General features: G+C 51.6%; 8 protein-coding genes across 8 annotated transcripts; 5 read left to right on the top strand and 3 right to left on the bottom strand.

The window, feature by feature from the left end:
• Positions 1-8: 8 nt before the first annotated feature.
• Positions 9-2,149, bottom strand: CC84DRAFT_1258201 (MFS general substrate transporter). The gene is made up of 3 exons (XM_018184802.1): positions 1,571-2,149; positions 686-1,516; positions 9-635 (listed from the first exon to the last, which is right to left on the bottom strand). The coding sequence occupies exons 1-3, from the start codon at positions 2,001-2,003 to the stop codon at positions 301-303; spliced, it is 1,599 nt and encodes a 532-aa protein (XP_018037348.1). The 5' UTR covers positions 2,004-2,149; the 3' UTR covers positions 9-300.
• A 960-nt stretch (positions 2,150-3,109) lies between these two features.
• Positions 3,110-4,014, top strand: CC84DRAFT_632139 (uncharacterized protein). Its single transcript, XM_018186954.1, has one exon. The coding sequence runs from the start codon at positions 3,267-3,269 to the stop codon at positions 3,966-3,968; it is 702 nt and encodes a 233-aa protein (XP_018037347.1). The 5' UTR covers positions 3,110-3,266; the 3' UTR covers positions 3,969-4,014.
• A 240-nt stretch (positions 4,015-4,254) lies between these two features.
• CC84DRAFT_1215993 (uncharacterized protein) lies at positions 4,255-6,013 on the top strand (the record flags this gene model as incomplete). Its single annotated transcript, XM_018182759.1, has 4 exons — positions 4,255-4,667; positions 4,723-4,983; positions 5,027-5,314; positions 5,359-6,013. 4 exons carry the CDS (start codon positions 4,255-4,257, stop codon positions 6,011-6,013), a joined length of 1,617 nt encoding a protein of 538 aa, XP_018037346.1.
• Positions 6,014-6,398: 385 nt separating this feature from the next.
• CC84DRAFT_1143190 (uncharacterized protein) lies at positions 6,399-9,904 on the top strand. Its single transcript, XM_018176400.1, has 4 exons — positions 6,399-6,967; positions 7,016-7,760; positions 7,813-8,603; positions 8,657-9,904. The coding sequence occupies exons 1-4, from the start codon at positions 6,703-6,705 to the stop codon at positions 9,871-9,873; spliced, it is 3,018 nt and encodes a 1,005-aa protein (XP_018037345.1). The 5' UTR covers positions 6,399-6,702; the 3' UTR covers positions 9,874-9,904.
• Positions 9,905-12,862: 2,958 nt separating this feature from the next.
• On the top strand, positions 12,863-14,005 carry CC84DRAFT_1258198 (uncharacterized protein; the record flags this gene model as incomplete). Its single annotated transcript, XM_018184801.1, has 1 exon — positions 12,863-14,005. One exon carries the CDS (start codon positions 12,863-12,865, stop codon positions 14,003-14,005), a length of 1,143 nt encoding a protein of 380 aa, XP_018037344.1.
• Positions 14,006-14,114: 109 nt separating this feature from the next.
• CC84DRAFT_1163254 (endo-1,5-alpha-L-arabinosidase) lies at positions 14,115-15,285 on the bottom strand. The gene is made up of 2 exons (XM_018178216.1): positions 14,291-15,285; positions 14,115-14,237 (listed from the first exon to the last, which is right to left on the bottom strand). The coding sequence occupies exons 1-2, from the start codon at positions 15,237-15,239 to the stop codon at positions 14,149-14,151; spliced, it is 1,038 nt and encodes a 345-aa protein (XP_018037343.1). The 5' UTR covers positions 15,240-15,285; the 3' UTR covers positions 14,115-14,148.
• A 572-nt stretch (positions 15,286-15,857) lies between these two features.
• Positions 15,858-16,931, bottom strand: CC84DRAFT_1195333 (Isochorismatase hydrolase). The gene is made up of 3 exons (XM_018181402.1): positions 16,758-16,931; positions 16,051-16,693; positions 15,858-16,002 (listed from the first exon to the last, which is right to left on the bottom strand). Exons 1-3 carry the CDS (start codon positions 16,830-16,832, stop codon positions 15,944-15,946), a joined length of 777 nt encoding a protein of 258 aa, XP_018037342.1. The 5' UTR covers positions 16,833-16,931; the 3' UTR covers positions 15,858-15,943.
• A 730-nt stretch (positions 16,932-17,661) lies between these two features.
• On the top strand, positions 17,662-18,519 carry CC84DRAFT_1215988 (uncharacterized protein; the record flags this gene model as incomplete). Its single annotated transcript, XM_018182758.1, has 1 exon — positions 17,662-18,519. The coding sequence occupies one exon, from the start codon at positions 17,662-17,664 to the stop codon at positions 18,517-18,519; it is 858 nt and encodes a 285-aa protein (XP_018037341.1).
• Between the last annotated feature and the right edge of the window lie 2,052 nt (positions 18,520-20,571).

Genomic DNA, 20,571 nt, shown 5'->3' with positions numbered 1-20,571 from the left:
CTCGCCCTTTGGAGATGACGCGCGGACACGACGCGCGCGGTGAAAATGCAATTGTGTCTTCATAATTTTCAAGCTATTATTACAAGTTGCCAAACCTGGGCACACCGATATCTACCAGGGGTGTCCAATCTCGAACCAGGCTTGTCACAACACAGAGAATGATATTGTTCATGCACGATCTGTGCTAGACACAAGTCATTATTTCCACGTTTACTGTAGGATCAACCCATTGGTCTTACTTCCCAACCAGGAACTTCTCGCGTCTGCTTATTGGATCTAGGAACATGATTTCTCTTTCTCCTAGTGGCTGGCGGTATCTCGTAATCCTGCATTGTACGCGAATAGGCTGGCTACAATAGCCACAGTCGCAATTCCGGTAGATGCCGCAAATGAGTATCTGATACCGTCATAGTATATCAATCGCGCCTTCAACTGTATGTCGGGAGGTAGGCTGCGCAGCGCAATGACTGAATGTCGGATACTGTCTATGATGTCTTGCTTGTTCGGGATTCCTTCCAGAGCACCTGGGAGCCTCCTATTCAGAGTGTTTTGAACGATTGCAGCACTGATGGCTACACCCCACACGGTCCCTAAGGATCTGATCAAATAGACAGTAGATGCAGACACGGCGTGATCTGCGGCTGTCAGCGGATCCCAGCCCTATACATGAGGCCTCGAAGCTTACCTGAATGATCGAACGAGGCCAGTGTTGTGAAGAGAGTGGCTGGGTAGATGATCCCTTGGCCCAAATTGGCTGGGAAGATAAACACCATGTACTTCCACGTCGTGTCTTGGAACGAAAACGATGTCACCATGGCGTTACCTACAGCCAAGAGAAGAGCTCCTACTCGTACCAAAGGGATCAATCTCCCCCAGCGCGACATGACAATGCCTGCAATGAGGCCACCTACAGGGGTAGCAAGCGAGGGTATCGCAAGCCGTGCGCCAGCTTTGGTGGCAGTGTCCAGAAGGACGACCTGGAAGAAAAGGGGCAGCATGAAAAGATACGCATACGCAGCTGTTCCAGCGCAGATGTTAGCGGTCTGGATTGCGATAGGATTCCTTCCGCGTAATTGACGCAGAGGAATGACGGGAATCGCAGTGGTCCGAGACTCGACCCAGATGAACCCCCCGAGTAACACAAAACTGCCAACCAGTGAACTGATGACCCATGCATTGCTCCACGGTAGTTCGTTGCCACCTAGACTTAGGCCTAAGAGCTGTACCGAAATACCTGTCACCAGCAGCAGAGCCCCAAAGAAGTCGACTTTTTCTCGCATCTCCTTCCAGCTGGGATGAAGCTCAATGGGGTTCTTGACAACGATCCAGCCAAGGACAAGCGCGATGATGGAGATGGGCACTTGGACGAGGAAGCACCAGCGCCAGCCAATAGAGTCTGCGATGGAACCTCCGAATGAAGCACCGCATATCGACCCGAATCCAAAGATTCCGTTCTGCAGCGCTTGATACATGCCACGCTTTCGGAAAGGAATCATGTCCGAATTTACAATAGTCGCTATATCGTTTAGTCAATCACGTGTCGGGTCCCAGTTGCACGGCCAGCCCTTACCCATCGTCATCAATCCTCCACCTCCGAACCCCGTCAATGCACGCATCAGGTTCGTGACAAGCATACTGTTCGCAAGACCGCAACCCAGACATCCAGCTGCAAACGTGATAGTCGACACAAAGAAGCAGACGCGCCGCCCAAAAATGTCGCTGAACCGGCCATAGAGTGGCTGAAACGCCGTGCTGGTAATGAGATACGATGTTGTTAGCCACGATGATGTATTCGCGGCGTCAAATTCCGAGCTGATGACAGCATATGTTGCCGCCGTGATGGTACTGTCGAAGCCATACAGGAAGACATTTGCAAAAATCGCTAATTCGACCCAGAAGAACCCTCGCGGCGGCTTCCAATTTTCTTCCTCCGGCGGCCTTAGCAAGAGAGGCGTGTTCTCATCGGGTTCCTGGCTAGCCTCTTCAGCGTTACGCGGCGACATGGTTTTGCAGCATCATGGCGAGCCGCAGTGGGAGAATTTTGTCCGTCCTTTCTCGGCTAGGATATTGCGACATCCCACGGGTTCTGAGGCAAGCGCTACCGGGCCTGCACGCTGACGTGTGGTTTTAGTCGAGCGCTTCATGCCGCGCAGCACAAAGCTTTGGATGGATATCACTAGCATAGTTTCATTCCTCAATATGCAAGCGAATATACATCGAATACCTGACACCGGCGTAGACCACTACCTATTTCCTCATCTGCAGCTCCCTACGAACCCTGCCTCGCATCCCCAGGCCGGCCCATGTGAACATCGCTACTCCTCCCGTTTGTATGTGATTTGTCAAAAGCTTTCATCGACAGAAGTCGCCTTCACTCTCTAGTAAAGGACCTCGAATCGCATAGTATATAATCTGCTACTGATTTGTGAAGGTCATAAGTGTATGACTTTTACACGTCTCAGACTAGGCAAAGCATGCGAATTGACCATAGAGGCATTCACATCATAAAAATGGACTTGTTTTATGATCAGCACATCGTACGCAGTATCTCAAGTTCAGTTTGTACATGATCATTGTAGATGCATCAAATCAATTGACACTAGCACGAAAGCGGAAGGTGAAGGAATCCGTGGACACCACTTTCTCTTCAACTAATCCACGCTAATTTGCATCGAAAAACATGAATTGAGTGCGAACTGGATCCACGGCCCTGGTCAAAGATGCACAGTAGCAATGTATATAAAGTATTCCTAGGACGATTCGCGACATACAATTTTATTCAAGAAACTGAGTACTCGTCCCAGCTTATACCCAAACCGGAAGGTACAACTGTTATCGTGCAGATACGGACATGCCTGGATGTACTTGCCTCGAAGGAAGCTGGGCATCTGCCTATGCTGTCACGCGTAATTGTGGTATCCATGGATCTTTGAATCATGATCGAACAGATCATTTATTCTAGAGGTTGTCTACGGCTTGTATGGACCTAGTTCCAGGGTGTCGTCCTTTTACTAGGTAGCCCTTTAGATCTGTATATTTACTTCTCTTGAGCTTTTTACACACGATAACTTTGCATATGACGTTCGAACACTAGTGGGGCAGCTCAAGAGGACTCAAAGCTCTCGTGCGTAGTGGCGTAGATGCAGGGCGCTTAGCGAAAGTTGGTCGGGGTTGCTACATACCATACATACCATGCGCAGCCTTTATAAGGGGAAGGTCCCCCTGCACCCACTCTTCTATTGCTATCGCACTCTAGACGACCTTGAATGATGGCAGACAACCGAGATCCCGCCCTCACGACTTTTAGCGACGAAGAGAAGTTCAAAGACTTCTCCGAAGTAGACTCAGAAGATCATGAGATCGGCCAATACCCATCGAGAACGCGGTCATGGCGAACAGTACTTCTGATTGTGTCTTCCGTCATAGTCGCCATCCTGATTGCCATCGTCGCAATGTCTTGGACGAAATCATCGCATCTGAAGTACGACCACTGCGGTACAAACGCGAACGAGGCTCGCGCAAGAGGATGCGTGTTTGAAACAACCGGATTTACCTGGCTTGCACCTGAGTGTGCCGACCCTGCCACTGAAGCCGAGTTCCTCGAGTACATCGCGAAGAACGAATTCAAGTACTATCGCACCGAGAACTACACAGAAGAAGTGAGCGTCGAAGAGATCAGAAAAGGCAACGGACCGGGTTTCTTCGTGCGCGAGAAGTACCATTTAACGCACTGTTTGTTCTTGATGAAGAAGTTGCATCGGATGAGGGACAAGGGGGCAATGATTGACGGCCAGATCATGCCGCTCCACCATACAGAGCATTGCATGGGACAGAACCTTAAGGCGCTCGCGGATACAGGGTTCAGGAAGCATGACGTTCAGTTTTCCTACACCAAGTTCCCATATTGTGGAAAGCCTGGCGGGTACAATCTGGAATGGCCAGAGCAAGGTACATGGACAGAGTCTTGAAGTGTTTTGAGATAAACAATGAGATTGGAATTTATTGGCGCTGTCGCGTACAAAAGTGTGGTTGTGACTCGTGGCTTTCTGATGTACACGAACGTCATGAGGGGAAGGCAGCCGTAAGTATGCCATTACAGAGACGACTGACGCTCAGCCCAATGTTTATAGATACCCCTACATCACGTCTTCTGCACAAGTACTGCAACGCAGAAAGTTGGAAAACATCCCGCCACTCGAAAGAACCTGGTATAGTTCAAAAGCCCTCACGGGGTCAATGTACCCTTCCTGCAAAATGTCGAATGCGAAAATTTCAGACCACAGCAGTGCCATTCCAGATCATGAAGCATGTTATAGCCATAGCAATTGCCCTGCAGTCGCGTCCGCCGACTGGCAGTACAAGTCACGCCCCGACCTAGCACCTCCTCGCTTGAACATCACGATTCCAGCTGCCAAGAATGTCGAAAAGGGACATCTCTTTGTTGCTCTCTTTGCCGGACATCCTAAAACAACGACCGAGCAGCATGATCCTAGACAAGCACGTCCGTACATTTTCCGAGATGATAGCGATCTTGTTTGGTCTGGTTACGGAATCTATTCAACTTGGGCGACCAGAGTTCAGGCCGCAAAGTGGAAAGGCCAATATGTATTGTTTAGTTTTGAAATTGACCACAATGCGGGCTATGGGCATGACCACGGGCACACCACGTGAGCTTAGAGGCTGAACAGGCTCAGGAGACCAACTTCGACTAACTTTGCACAGCATCCTAGATCAGCACTACGAGACCATTCGCGAGTTGCGCGCTGGCAATCACAAGTTGACCGATAAACACAAGTTCCATGTCGTCAGCGATAACACTGCGGTCATTCAGATCTACCAGCCCACTCCACAGTATCCGACGGCTTACGGCCCAAGCGAGGAGCAGCAGTGGATCGTGGACACTATATTCCAGGAGCTTGACATCACCACTAGAGATTTTCTCTTTGAGTGGTCTAGTCTTGATCATGTCACTCCCGAGGATAAGTGAACCCAGCACTAGTCAATTCGTCCATCTAATCTTGAACAGAAGCCATTTTGCCGATCAAATCGGGCCAGGCTGGCGCAGGCTACAACTCTCCGACGCTTGGGATTACTTCCACATCAATAGTGTTGACAAGAACTCTGAGGGCGAGTGTATAATATCTGCGCGAGATGCATGCTCGGTCCACAAGATCAATGGCATAAATGGTTCTATCTGGCGACTGGACGGGAAACGCTCTTCGTTCACTTTGGGGAAGAACGTTACATTTTGCTTTCAACACCATGCTCGGTTCCATCAACAGTTGAAGGGCGAAGAGGAGGGAACAAACATTGAGTATAAGTCTCTATACGATAACTATGCTCATGGCACTAAGATAGACGTGGCAAAGAGGTTGCGACCGCTCCAACCAGTAGCGGAAAGATCATCAAGCTAGACACTGAAGCTTGGACTGCTGAGCTTGTCGAAGGTTTCTATCCGCCTGAAAGTCTTCGTTCGAAGTCCCAGGGTTCAAGGCAGTTTCTACCAAACGGAAATGTCATTGTTAATTGGGGCTCTGAGGGCGCTTTGACTGAATACGATGCGAAGGGTAGAATACTCCTCTATACTTATATGGATTCTGGCTACCTCGGTCTCGGTGTTGAGAACTACCGTGGGTTCCGCTGCAGTTGGACGGCTCTACCCAATAAAGAGCCTGCAATCATTTCTCTCCTGAACGATGAGGGTACGGCTGTTTATGTCTCGTGGAACGGCGACACGGAAACGGAGACATGGCGGTATTATGCTGTAGCTAGCGGGTATGGTCGGAAGCATTTCCTGGGAGAGAATTCCCGCAAGTCTTTCGAGACATGCTTCCACATTCCCGGAAAGCAGGTTCACCACGTTGTTGCGGAAGCTGTAGACGCTAGGGGCCGGGTCCTAAGAACCACCAGTGTGGCCAAGCTGCAGCCCGAGATCTCGCCCGCGAAGAAAAGCCAGGCAATTCCGCCAATGAGGATTCAGGCCCAGGATCAGGCCTGGATGGAGCTATTATGAGGCTCAAGATCCTGACTCGAGGCTCCTCAGCTGCGTGGACGACTTTTCCTGTCGCATATGTGTCTCAACGACATGATGGATGTTGATGATGGCTACAAGGCTGACGATCTTTTGCTTGGAACATTTGAACCAAGAGTCATCAATACCCGTACACACTATCGCTCATTTGTCTTTGACAGTCGTTATTGTATACAGTAGCCATGCTTTTAGCGCTGAGCCCCCAGAAATTCTAGAAGAGCGTTGCCGTAAGCCCTAAAATGATCTCCATCGGGCTAGACATCATGTCGATGAAATCGGGAACCATCCCAATCACAGCAATGCACCCTTCCTAGACCTCACATCCATTCTTCCATCTCGCTCCAACCCTCATTCTATCACCATTCATCCCAGAAACCGGGGTTCCGACAGACCTCGGCTCGGCGCATTAGCTGATCGGTGCATCCTATCCCGGTCGCCCACTCCTTAGCCATTAACATTCTGCCGCGGAGCGACACGGCCCGGGAAAATCCACCAATTCGACCACTTCGCGACTGTGGAGTCCCCGCAGCAACTGAGTTACGACATGGTCATATTCCGCTAGTACCTGCATTGTAATTTGGATCGGAGTATAGCTCCGCATTGGGGTGCCGTGAAGTTGCACAACAAAATGGCGTTCACAGCCAGTCTTGAATCGTTGCGCGATCGCGACAATGAAGCTCCTCAGTGGCATTACAGCTTTGGCTGTCCTGGACTCGTTCGTGTCTTCTAGTGCATCTGCGCAAGCAAATACACCAAGTCAATACCCGCTTCACGACAATGGCCTGAACAAGGTAGTCCAATGGGACCACTATAGCTTCAAAGTCAACGGCCAGCGACTGTTTGTTTATTCAGGCGAATTGCATTACTGGAGGATTCCCGTGCCTGAAGTTTGGGATGATCTTCTAGAGAAGATAAAAGCAGCGGGTTTCACAGCTTGTGAGTGTGCGTGATCGCAACTATTGCTATCGTCTAATGTCTTGAAAGTTGCTTTCTACGGCAATTGGGCCTGGCATAGCGCTACTAACCAGACTCTGGACTTCGAAACCGGTGCTCACAATTTCGAGCGACTACTCGAGACTGCGAAGCGTGTCGGCCTGTACGTTATTGTCCGCCCCGGACCGTACGTTAATGCTGAAGCCAATGCGGGTGGTTTCCCGCTTTGGCTGACCACTGGAGCATACGGAGAACTTCGCGACGACGATCCCCGTTACACAGCTGCCTGGAAGCCATACTTCTCCAAGTTCTCCGAAATTACCAGCAAACACCTGGTCACGAACGGTGGGAATGCCATCGTGTACCAGATCGAGAACGAATACGGCGAACAATGGGACAACGTCAATACGAAAATCCCGAATGCTGCAGCCGGCCGTTATATGCAGTCGCTCGAAGACACTGCACGCGAGAATGGAATTGACGTGCCTCTCATTGCGAACGATCCCAACATGAACACGAAGAGTTGGTCCGAGGACTTTGCTCCAAATGCAACTGGAAATGTTGACGTCGCAGGCCTAGACAGCTACCCATCATGCTGGAGCTGCAACTTGGATGAATGTACGGGGACCAACGGCAAATACGTTCCATACCAAGTGATCAATTACTACGACCACTTTCAGGAGGTCAGCCCGACGCAGCCAAGCTTCTTCCCCGAGTTCCAAGGAGGATCTTACAATCCTTGGGGTGGTCCCGAAGGTGGATGCCCGGCTGATATCGGGGCAGACTTTGCCAATTTGTAACTTACGATTCTTAACATGCAGTAATGACATGCACTGACCGGGTACTAGGTTCTACCGCAATTTGATATCTCAACGCGTCACAGCCATTTCGCTCTATATGATGTACGGAGGAACCAACTGGGGCGCTTTCGCGTGCCCCGTTGTTGCTACCAGCTACGACTACTCCAGCCCAATAAGCGAGAACCGCAAAATTGACAGCAAGTACTATGAGACGAAGAGTCTCGCTTTGTTCACTCGGGTCGCCAAAGATCTTACAGTGACCAACCGAGTGGCCAACAGCACTGCTTACTCTGATAATGCAGCGATTGCGACTAGTGAGCTTCGCAACCCTAACACAAACGCTGCTTTCTACGTGACTATCCACTCAACGTCGTCTTCAGGCACCCGGGAGGCGTTCAAGCTCAACGTCAACACATCTATTGGAGAATTGACGATTCCGCAGCACGCTGGATCGATCGTGCTAAATGGGCATCAGTCTAAAATCATCGTTACGGACTTCAGCATCGGCAAGCAAAAGCTGACATACTCTACTGCGGAGGTACTCACATACGCGGTGATTGACGGAAACCCCACCGTTGTTCTATGGGTTCCTGCTGGAGAATCAGCGGAGTTCCATGTGAAAGGTGCGCGCAAGGGCTCGGTTGAGAGTGCGAGCGGGTCGAAGGCAAAATTCTACACAGATCGCCAGGGTGTCACCGCAAGCTTCAACGCAGTGAGCGGCAAGAGCGTTTTGCAGTTCGATAACGATGTCAAGGTCGTTGTCGTTGATAGGCCGACCGCATACCTCTTTTGGGCTCCTAACCTCTCTGATGACCCGATCGGGCCTGTCGACAAGTCTGGTAAGATCCTATCGCCTTTTCGGTGATATGGGTTCTAGCTGACACCACCATAGTTCTCGTGCAGGGCCCGTATCTGGTCCGAGATGTGACCTCTGATGGCAGCACACTTAAACTCACAGGTGACGAGTCCAACGCAACCGCGATCGAAGTCTTCGCTTCGAAGCGTTACCAATCAGTTACCTGGAACGGAAAGAAAGTCAAACTTTCGAAGACCTCGTATGGCAGTCTCAAGGGAAGCGTTGGCGTTTCAAAGACCACCATCAAGCTGCCGTCTTTGGCTTCCTGGAAAGTCCGCGACAGTCTTCCCGAGAAGCAGGCGAGCTACAACGATTCCGGTCCAGCTTGGGTGGATGCAGCCCACCAGACCACGCCGAATCCTACCAAGCCTGTGACGCTTCCTGTGCTCTACGTCGATGACTATGGTTTCCACAACAGCTTCCACCTCTTCCGTGGCTACTTTGATGGATCTGCTACAGGTGTAAACCTTACCCTGCAGGGTGGTATGGCTTTCGGCTTCTCTGCATGGTTGAATGGTGAACTCGTCGGCTCTTACATCGGCAACTCCACGGTCGGTAAGACTAGTCTCGTCGTCTCCTTCGCCAACGGAACGCTCAACAAGAATGGTGCCAACGTCCTCCTTGTGGCGCAAGACAACACTGGACACGACCTTCGCGGTGGCGCGACTGACCCGCGAGGCATTCTTGGAGCATCACTCCAAGGCGGTGCATCCTTCAAAAAGTGGAAGATCGCAGGTGAAGTCAATGGCGAAAGACAACTGATCGACCCTGTGCGCGGCCCACTGAGCGAAGGTGGTCTCACCGCTGAACGTCTAGGCTGGCACCTTCCTGGCTTCGACGACTCTGCTTGGAACTCCAGCTCACCTTCCACGGGCTTCTCAGGAGCGGGCATCCACTTCTACCGCACTGTTGTCCCGCTCAATGTACCCAAGGGTGTAGACGCCGCGTTCTCGTTTGTCTTAAACGCTCCGGCATCGAAGGCTATCCGTGTGCAGCTTTTCGTCAATGGTTACCAGTACGGTCGATTCAATCCATCCGTCGGGAACGAAGTGCGCTTCCCGGTGCCGCCAGGTATACTTAATTATTCGGGTGATAATACTATCGGCGTTAGTGTTTGGGCACAGACAGAGGAGGGTGGAAAGTTGGATGTGAAGCTCGAGCAAGACTATGTCTTGGAGAGCAGCTGGAGCCCGAGGTTTGATGGAGACTATCTGCGACCCGGGTGGACAGAGGAGCGGTTGAAGTACGCTTAGATGGCTCGATCTGCCAAGAACATGATAATATACACATTCATGCTACCTGGTTATGCAACACACATCGTTTACGTTGAGTTGATATTGTTTTTGAGCTGGCTGCTCTCTCCACTGCCCTACAGCTTGCAGCTGACCTTCCGCATTGAGACCAAGTCTTCCCACATAAACAAAACCATGGAAGAAAGTAACAAACCCTCGATCGAGCTTCCTTACGCACCGTTTATACCCTTGATGACCCATGTTTGCCGAGAGAAGCCCGTAACGGTCCACATGACCAGTCGATCAGAAGGTGAACGCCCTGTTGAGTACATATATACAGTGTACAGAAGATTTAGGACGATGAGCAGTATTGGCCCCTTGCCATCATTACCAGTTCAGTCGACAGAGTACAAAGTACTCAATGTTTCGTGGCGCTCTGTGTGTTCCCAGGTAGAGCAGTACAACTGTGCATTCTTAGGCCCGACGCGATATTGGCAGAATTGGTTCGCTAGTCGCTGCGGGTAAAGTATGCATGCACATCCACGACTATTTCTCGTGAGATTACAGCAACTTCCGCGTAGCTCTGCCTAACCGCAGGTGCACAGAAACTCGGAAGGAAAACTTATAAAGGGCGTAAAGGAGCTTCCAAGTACGTTTTTGGCACCGATGCTGCCAGAGCAGCTCGTATTCTGCCTGCTGCTTGACTGCATTCATCCGCTCCTTGGTGAAGGTGTAGGAGTGTCGATTTTTGAGCTCAAATTTGGTCCCGTACACATCCATGAAGAGACCTTGCAGATCACAGAAACGACTGCATTGCTGCAAACGGTGTATGATGATCGTGGAGACCTCGCTCTCACCAGCGTGTTGGGCTAACAATACTGCCTTGCCTAGTAGTTGGCAATGGTCCTCGGTTTTCGGACCTCTGGTGCCGACGACTTTTGCCAATATAGCGCGCGCCGACGAGCATGGTCGCAAGTGAGGCTGACGTCGAACCGCAGTTTGGATGTAGGGTTCTAGCGAGATATTCTTGAGGTTGCTCTTTAACAAAGGGTGGATAATTTCGAACATCGCACGATCGACCGTGATGGCAAACTTGAGAATGTCGTGGGTGAACGCATGTCTCCATTGCTCTGACACACTTATCGAGACCAAGGCCCGTACCTTTTCCGTCATGAAAGGGACTCCGGTTGACCAGCATTGCTGGAGAAGGTATAGTGCCAAAGATATCGTGACATCCGAATATATGTTTTGGAATAGCTGGTCATACTTTCGAAGCCACTTTCGCAGAGGTCGGAAGAATACCCATTGATCGTGGTAGAAACGTCGATTGAAGATCCTTAGGTCTACTTGGTCCACGAGCTCGCGTAGCACGTTTTCTCGTGCCACTACACTCACTTCGTCGGTGGCGGTCCGGGAAATGTTGCGCTTCATCAATTCGAGTCTACGAACACGATACACGAAAGTAAAAAACACCGACGCACGGCCTCGGGCGTGTTCGTCCGCAACGAAGTGCAAGTATATAAGCTTGATACGAGCGGAAAGGGCTCCGAAGGCTTTGTCCTGTGTTCTAATTACGCGGCTTATACATCCGCAGCGAATGGCCACGCGGGCAACTTGGTCGTCGAAGAGTTCCGTAATCACATTTAGCAATAGTCCTCCGTCACCCGAAGCGGCACTCACTACTAACCAGTCGCAGACGAAAAAGATCCTTTAGCGACCAAGAACGCGCAGCGCTTTCCAATATCAAAAAGGTAACCTCGTGCGGGAGTGACTTGGAGGTCGCCATGGTGCGCCCGAACACCTGCGTAATAAAGGGTGCTGCGTGTTTTTGGCGCTCTGTTGAATGTATATTGGGGCTAAGATGAGGATATTGAGATCATCGACGTATGTCAGTGTTTGCAGGAATGAACTGGAAGCTTTAGCCAAGCTTTCAGTTCCCGAGCTCTCTGCCCCGATACCAAAGCTGCCTGTGAACCTTAAAGACGCCACATATTACTAAACAACCTGCAGTGTAAGCTTACATTCAATTCAGGTTTTCAGAACTTTCATGATTGCCATACTTTGTTGAACTGTTTTTTCATTGAACAAGCAAGATTGAGAGAAAATTTATCTCCTCCAGCCAAGCTTTTAACTTCAACAAAATGCTGTCATGTGGAAGACTCGGGGGCTTGTCGTGCTTGGTGCTATCTTTCTGCGTTAATGTTATTGCAGGTTTATTTAGATGTATGGGTAAAGAGGGTCGTGAATGTGCACACTATGGAGCTAGGCGATTAGTAATGATTAATACATGAACGGTTGTTTCGCACTAATGTGGTTAATGGTGTTCTACATAAGACCCAGTGATGATATACCATCGACTACTCGACTTTCACATATTTTAGTTCCATGTTAAACGACATTCCAGACTCCAAACATGAGTTTCGGCAGCAAAGAAAATGCGTAGGCATCTATCCCATAGAAACCGTCTGGACGTGTATTGTATCAAAGCATCTCGCCTGTATTTGCACACAGAATCACTAGGTGCTCTCAACAAGCTTTCTCAACTATTGTTAGAAACCTTACAAAAAACTTGCACTGGCTCGTGTGGTACACCGACCGGAAGGCTCGACGAGCCTGGTGATCTACAACTGCTCGATAAGCATACCCACAAATGTTGAAATGCAGCCCCGCAGTCGAGCAGCATCTGAAACACATCTCAGGTCATTCGAGTCGCTTATCTCGCATTAGACGCGTAGCGCCAGGATTATATGTCTTACATTCTGCAGGGCGCGGCTAACGCGATCGGTGCTAACTGCGCCTCCTGCGAGCGCACGGCGGGATATAAATAGCGCCCGCGGATGCTCAACTTAGATTGTAAGAATCGAGGACACTTTGTACGGTGGAGTGAGGCTGCTATTTCGAGATGTGAAGAATGTGAGAGAGGAGTGTCTGGAGAATAGTTTTCTCTGTGGACGCTTATAAGGATGTCATCCCAAGACTTTGCTATGGGCTCGAAATATCAGCAGCAGCAATGGACAGACTACCGGATTACTCAAATGTGTACTTTCCTCCTCCGCCCAGCTCATCAGGGACAAGTACCAATCCCTCGGCTATCTACTACCCGCCTCCGCCAGAACGCGCCCAGCCGTCATCGACATCTAGAACAAACCCTGGACCACCAGCAGGGTCAACTCATACGCCCAGTTCATCTATATCATACCTTCCCGTCAATATCAGCACACCGCCACAGATTCCTCTCCGCCAACGCGCACCATCGAGTCCCTACCAACCGCACGCATCGGTGTATCAAGGCTCCCCCCTACCATCGCCCTCTCTCCTACCCCCGGCACAACATGTATCCCGACCCGCATCTCCAGCCTTCCGCACACGCTTCGCTGCTGTATCCCTCCACGCCGCCGACCGCCTCCAATTTCTCCGCTTCCCACCCGCCCTCTACTCCCTCCTCCGCGCCACAATCCAAGCCGTCTGGACTCGCGGCATCCAGCTCGAAAAGATCTCCACGCAGCTCCTCGAACTCCAACTCAAAGGCAACCCCTGGGGCGTGCATCGAGACAATCCCGACGGACTCGGCATCGGCGCCCTGCGCAATGTCCTTGATCGCGACTCAGAGGGCCAGGCGATACACGCGCAGAGGTTGGTCTGCGCGCTGCTACGGGCGTTACATAGCGAGGGTTGGGTCCTCATGCAGAGCACCGATGTGAGCCAGGTGCTGTGGGACGCTGACACGCTGCTTTTCCGGCACCAGATGCCCGCACCTGCGCCGCAGGAGTGGTTCAGCGTCGTGTTCCAGCACAACCGGTTCCGATTTGTGGATGCGCCGCGGGGCCTCTGTCTGCGTGTCCTCGAACACCTCTCTAGCCAGAGGCTGGAGATGAAGTTCAAGGACCATGAGAAGGTGGAGGGGTGCTGCGAGGTCAAATTCACGGGGATGATGAGGAGGGGGTCGCCGTACTTGGATCCGGTGATCAATGCGGGGACTTTGAAGACGAGGATGATGTTTTTAGATTTGTTGGGGGTGGTGGAGGAGAGTGGATGGACATTGTATGCGAGCGTGGAGCAGAATATGAGAGGGGATGGTGAGGGAATGACGGACACGTGGTATTGCTGCAGGCCGGTAGGGTGGGCTGAGGGAAATCCGGTGTATCATAGTTGAGTGTGGGGGCAGACTGGGCTGATGGGACAGAAGATGACGATCGGTATGAACAGTACTAAATTGTAATACTTACGCGCGACGAAGAAAGTATGGGCGGGGGAAGGGGATCCTAGAATTGAAGGTAAATTGGGAATATCTTGAGCTTACTCCACAACCTCAGGCCATCCGGAAGAAAAGTCGAGCCAGTTGAACCCGAACCGGAAGTCGTTGTATGTCCCATCCGCTTTGTTCACTACGCTATGTTAGCTCTCACCCACGTCTCTTCTGCTTCCGATCATCACTCACCATACATGTAATACAGCGCAACCCGATCGGCATCCGGATCATGTGCCAACCCTTGGCCCCCCGGCGCATACACATCACCATGACTACCCAGCACCAACGATCCCCCATTCTCCGTCAAACAATTCCTTCCATCCTTATCAGTGAAAGGACCCGTAACACTCTCACCCCTGCACACCATGATCTTGTACTCGTCGCCAGGCGCCTCGAGACCTTCTTCGCTTTGGGGTGTATTGCAGCACGCGCCGGAGGAAAAGAACAGGTAGAAGTACTTGTGTCCGTTGACGTTGGGCAACCACCACATGAATGCGCCCTCCATGATGGAGGGATACGTCTGCGGCACGGATGGAAATGAAGTGTTTCGCGCGATGTGGACGGGCGCCTCGCCGCTCCACTTCAATAAATCGGACGTCAGCGTCGTCTGAAAGAGATGTTCCCAAGCGGAACCGAAGTTCAGGTACGGCGTGCAGGTGTCACATTCCCGGAAGAAGTTTGCGTCGATGCGGTTGTAGCGGGTGTCGGCCGGCAACCCGATGCTGCCGTGGTCCGTCCAGTTGCCCGGCTCGCCAGTGACGCTCGTCGCGACGCCGATAGCAGAGTTTTGCGAGCCGATGGTCGAGACGCTGTAGTGGCAGTAGAACTGGCCATTGCTGAAGAATACGTTGGGTGCCCATAATCGCTGGTCGGGGTCGAGATCGATTATGGAGCCTCCGGGGAGCATGGCACCCGCTTCGCCGGTGTTGCTGGTCCAGGGACCGCTGATGGATGGAGCGGTTGCGATGCGCAGGTTGCCTTCGGTGGTGAAGCGAAGCCATGTGCCATCGTCGCGACGGAGGACTGCGGGGTCACGAATTGTGCCTGTGCAGAGGCCGGAGCAGATAGGATCAGGGACGGCAACTGTCGAGGTTCCCAGCGCAAGGAGGAATAGGATGGTGGTAGGAAGGCGGTTCATGTTGGATGTCTTGAGCCCGATCATATCTGCCCATATGGATCGCAGCCGCACAAGCAGGGCGTCATCTAGTGCGTTAAGTACATAGTATACGAATTCTGAGTCAGGCCATATATGGTCAGCGATTTGGTCGCTCTGATACTCCACTTTTCTATTAATGTCAGGGCCGGAGGGGCTGAAAGAACGCCGTTGCGTTCGGCTTACCCTGCGATTTTCCTAATGCAGTTATTGATTTGCACATCCCAGTCACACGAGCTTTGGGCTTAAGCCTTAGGCCAATGTAAGATGCCTGAACGGGTAGTGAAGTCGCACCAATGTCGTTATAGTTACAAGTCATCAGAAAGGCCCGCCTTGAAACGTTTGGACTGCGTACGGTATCGTGCGGCCGTAGATTCTCCGATGGTGTGGCGGCAAAACGCCCGACGGACAGTCATGTGGGGGCCACAGCAAGTGCGCAAAGCACCAGTGATACTGCACAAGTCTCTCATGGCTGGAAGAGAAATCTTCGCGCAGTCACGTCCTAAACCCTTATGGTCGGTCGTACCTTCGTCTTGTGACCGCGGAGGGGACCCATCTACTAAATCAGTTCATGCTTAGGTAGCGCGCAAAACATAGAGTCCTCGGAGCGTAAACTTCGGTTTTTGCATTGCTACTAAACACGTGTTGGGTTGTTTCTTTGCTACTGACCATGGACAAACCTTTCCACGTCAATTACTGTCGCTCTCGTTCTCAGCTTCCCAATCCGTCAAATTCTTCACCTGGACCCCTGCGCAACGTCAGCGTTTCACTCCACATAGCTTCGAACTCCACTTACCCCAGCCTTTCAATTCCGTGATTGCCTTGGCCTTATCTTCGGCCGAAATGCTCTCCGTCGCATCCTCAATCAGAATGACCTCGTAGCCGAGTTTAATCCCATCAATAGACGTCCCCCGCACGCATGCGCTCGTGATCAACCCGGTAATCACTATCGTACTAATGCTGTGCAGCGAGAGTTCAGAGTTGAGCGTCGTGAAGCGGTGGTATTGATTATCTGCGAACGCGGAGTACGAGTCCACGCTATGGTCTTGCGCTTTCTTGATGTAGTGGACAGGCGCGCGGTAACCTTCGAGATCCCACAATCGAGACTGGATTCCGGTCTCGAGCTGTGCACCCCATGTACCTGGTACGCAGTGATCTGCGTAAAGGCTTTGGTTTTCTGTCTTCAACGGCGTCTCGACGAACTGGACTTGCACACTGCCCCCGGGCTGCGACCCGGGATGGGCCGAGGCAAAGGACACGTGACCTTTGGGGTGCCAGTCTTGCGATGCTACGATAAATGGCCATTCGTGGTCGTCAAGTAGCTTGTACACCCTGGGTAAGATGGCTGGAGCACGGGGGTTATTGAGCGAGCCATTGATGAAGTCGTTCTGGATGTCAATGAGGACCAAGGCGGTGCCCGTGTGCAGGCTGGGCGAGTACTGCCACGTGCAATTGATCAGTACAAAGGATCTTGGAAGTGATGCTCAGCAAGGGTGTACGTACCGGGACAGCGTGCACTAGCGACGCACCGAACAGCAAGGTCGCAGTAGCGGCGAAATTCATGAATTTGGCCCCCATCTTCGACGAAAACTTTGTCTTCTTCCACGTCAAATGTTCCACGCAGCGCAACTGTTGTGTGAGCCGTGGGAAGGAAGTGAGAAGATTCTCAGTCTGTGGAGACGCGGTGACGAACTCATAGGCCGATCTTGTGGCTGGCGCAGCTGGCGCAGCTGGCGCTAAGCTTATCGCAGGGCGAACTATTACATCCGTGCATGGACAGGGGTCTTCGCCTCGTATCTCCTCTTCTGCGGTTCCTTTCCAGTATCGGGGCTGTCTGCCGGTACCGGATAGCCCTTTAGCGGACCATGGTCCTGGTCCTAGACTTCATCTCAAATAATGATAGCGATCAAACTAGGCAACCACTTAGGTAGTCCCAATGCATTGTGTAAAGTGGGGGTCATACCAACTTCGTGTGCATGCTGAACAGGTGTAGCAACTCGGCTCTACTATCTCTACCCCGCGCCTTACATCGAAGTAGTATGAAATGGTGTTCTAGCATCTTCCTCTTGCGAGAGTCCCCCTGAGAAGAATCTGAGGATTGCTCTCGGAATCTTCAATTTGAGCAAATCTTAGAAGCATGCCGAATTCTCACTTGACTGCCACAACATTCGAGTCTACACTTTCACGTCCCCTTGCAAACCGAATCATTTTCGCTAAACAACCACATGACTACACAATTCACCTTCTCTTAGACCGCCCACTCATTCTCACCCCTGACAGACAGTCAGCGATCCTCTCGGCTACCTTCCGTCTACTAAAACCTACAGCCTCGCCACCTACACCCTCAACAACCGCTCGCCCCACTCACTCTTTTCAAACACTACAACTCCCTAATTCTACTACCGCCATGTCCCACCCCCGCCGCAGCGCCAGCCAACCCTCACACCACCTAAGCCAGTACCACCCGCGACCCACACCCACCGTACCAGAAACTAAGACCCTCGAATGGCACAAGCAAAACTTCTACAACCAACAGCAAGCATGGCGCATGCAAACAGCCATCGAAGCTGCCTCGTCTCCTTCAGGACAGGCAAATAGGAAGCCGCCACTGGGTCTGAACAAGCCGCCTCCAGTTCGAGGCATGGTGACGGATGCTCGGAGGACGCTTCGGGTGGTTAATGCAGATAGGACATCCACACCTACGCCAGACCCTGAGAGTTTGCGGATTCGATTAGCGGCGCTCCGAGATAGCGATGTCGTGGCCGTCGCTCCCCTTTCGACGCCGAGCAGCGCGGGTAGTAGCATCTGTCGGACGCCCCTGGCTAAGACGAGCCGCGAAGAGGTATCTTCTGCCAACTCTGCTGCCGCAGGGCGCCCTGCTCGCTCCCAACCAGGAAGTCCACCTCACGCAAAGACTGCCGCTTCATCGATCCCAGGACAAAATACAGGAGAGCACGCACATACCTCGCGTTTGCCGAGCGAGGTCGGTAGTCCCGGTTTGCTAGACGTCCCCTTGAGCGTGTACGGCTTTAGAAGCACGCTCCCGGCAGAGCTGCAGCCCAAGGAGCCGCCGCTGCGCTGGGACGATGAGCCTGCGCCCCAGATCCCTCCCATCGCCTCTGATGCAGCGCGGGATTTGTACGAGGATGCAGAGTTGATGGAGTTCATGACGGCTAACAAGTCGTACCTTGAGCCATTCTTGGAGATGATGCCCGTGGCCACGACCATCGTGAAGGGCAAGCTAGATGAGGTTGTCGAAACGTAGCTGTCTTCAGATGGTTGGATCGCGGTGGGCTTGGCACACTCTGTATTGGTTTCGTGTTGCCTGTCAGATGTTTGGGGCTGCATTCCTGTCTGAGACATACTTGGGGACCGCGTTATAAAGATAGCACTGCGTCCGATAACGTTAGGCACCAACATCCACCCACGGCCACACCCTCAACTTCAAATCATGAATATATCAATACAAACACTTCTCAAGTCTAAACCCCGCTTTAATAACCGCATCACCAACATGATCTGGAGCAAACCTTGGAACACGGAGAACAAGACGAACTAGACACACAATGATACTAGGAAATCCTTGAGTAAGGGTGCAAAAGTTGCGGCCATCGTAAGCGCGCCGGGCGGTGCCGTATTTGGCTGGCCCATCGCTCTTGGATTGGCCGGCTGGGGTGCTGGAGGGGTTCTTGGAGGTACATATTACTATTCCCGTTCTTCAAGACGCCTTTTACATAATCAATAGGCAGTTTTGCCGCGGGAATTCAGGCCTGTATCGGGAATATTGTTGTTGGATCGGCCTTTGCCCTTGCTCAGAGCGCTTCTATGGGAGTGCGGTTACTGGGACGGTGAATGCAGCTATCGTAGGCGCTGGGGCTGGGGCGGCCGCGGTGATTGCCGCACGCAATGAGACTAAAGAAGATGAAATCTATGACAAAATCCAGAGTCTTTAGAGACCAGTCACGGCCTCAAGGTTTGGAGTCACTGACGACAGCAGAGTGCTACTGATACAGAGACTGCAGGCAAGAAGAACAACCGGACGGAAAAGGAGGCGATCAAAATGAACGCTACGGACACTGACGGGACTGGAAGGATTGAACCTGAGGAGACTACGATGGAAAGTTGTAAAACTGAAGAGAGAAACACTGAACAGGTTTAGGCCAGAAATAATGGTGCTTGTTGACGAATTTCGTAGAGAGGTAGGTCTCCATATTCGTGGGCAGGTTTGCTGTGGGTACCCAATCATATGGAAGCGCTATCTGGGAAGCTGCTTTCGAAGGTTGGTATCGCGAGTTGGGTCTTCATTTTGCTGTGTAGCCGTTGGGCATATCAGCTACATTCGCGATATATATGAAGTCAGTACGGACTTTGTTCCCACAGGAATATAAACACAGGTCCTGCCCCACTGCTGATTTGCAGATATCAGCTCGAGTATCACTATGATCACCATGTCAATAATACTCAGGGACCTCTCAACGGCCGGACATTCCCAAGGCCTGGCTAAGATATGCTTTTTATCCTGAACATTCCGGCTGTGCTATAACCAGAATGAACACATTCACATGCGGCGGTGGCACGAACAATATGTGGTATGACCTTGAAGCGACCATTCCTGAATGTAAGCATATTCTCTCCAATTTGGACGTCTGCAGAAGCAACCAGGATTTGTTGACCGCAAGCTATGCTAAACAGACAGCGGAAAATCGCAACAAAGATTCTGGAGAGCCAGAGCCAAACAATCGTATCGACATAGTGCATTCTTTGCAGCGTTTCGAGAGATCTTCGCTCAAGCCTCATGCGTCGTGGATCAAGAGAGGATGTGTGTGGTCAAGAAACATAGTGGAAGAGAGCGTTGGATTGCAATTGCCGACAATGTGCGCGCCTCGGTGTCGCAGCACCCCGATACAGCCGCGCAGCCTCTATCTTGCATTATCTCCAATGAGCTGAGGAATATGGTTTTCGCGACTGGCCTTTGCTCATTAGCATGGTGTCCTCTTCTCCAGAGACAAAGACAGTTTGAATGACGTCCAGACACCCAAAACGCATATTTATCTTTCGCAGACTTGATGGCTGTGGGTGGGTTTTCTACATCATGTGATTCGAAATACCCATCTCGGCAACATTCTTCGAGACATGCAGGATGCGAAAGTTGGCGGGAAGTATCTGGACATGGTCCGGGACTACCTGCCAAATACGACTGCATCTAAGATGTGCAAGAATGCCGTAGTGAGGTTCATCATGTATTTGTAGAATGAGGTGGGTATGTCTGACCTGGGAAAAGCTAGGAATTCCTCGTTGACGATTAACAGTTGCCGGA

This window comes from Paraphaeosphaeria sporulosa, assembly GCF_001642045.1.
Source record: "Paraphaeosphaeria sporulosa strain AP3s5-JAC2a unplaced genomic scaffold CC84scaffold_4, whole genome shotgun sequence".
Classification (NCBI taxonomy): Eukaryota; Fungi; Ascomycota; class Dothideomycetes; order Pleosporales; family Didymosphaeriaceae; genus Paraphaeosphaeria; species Paraphaeosphaeria sporulosa.
This window is presented reverse-complemented; position numbering and strand designations above follow the sequence as displayed.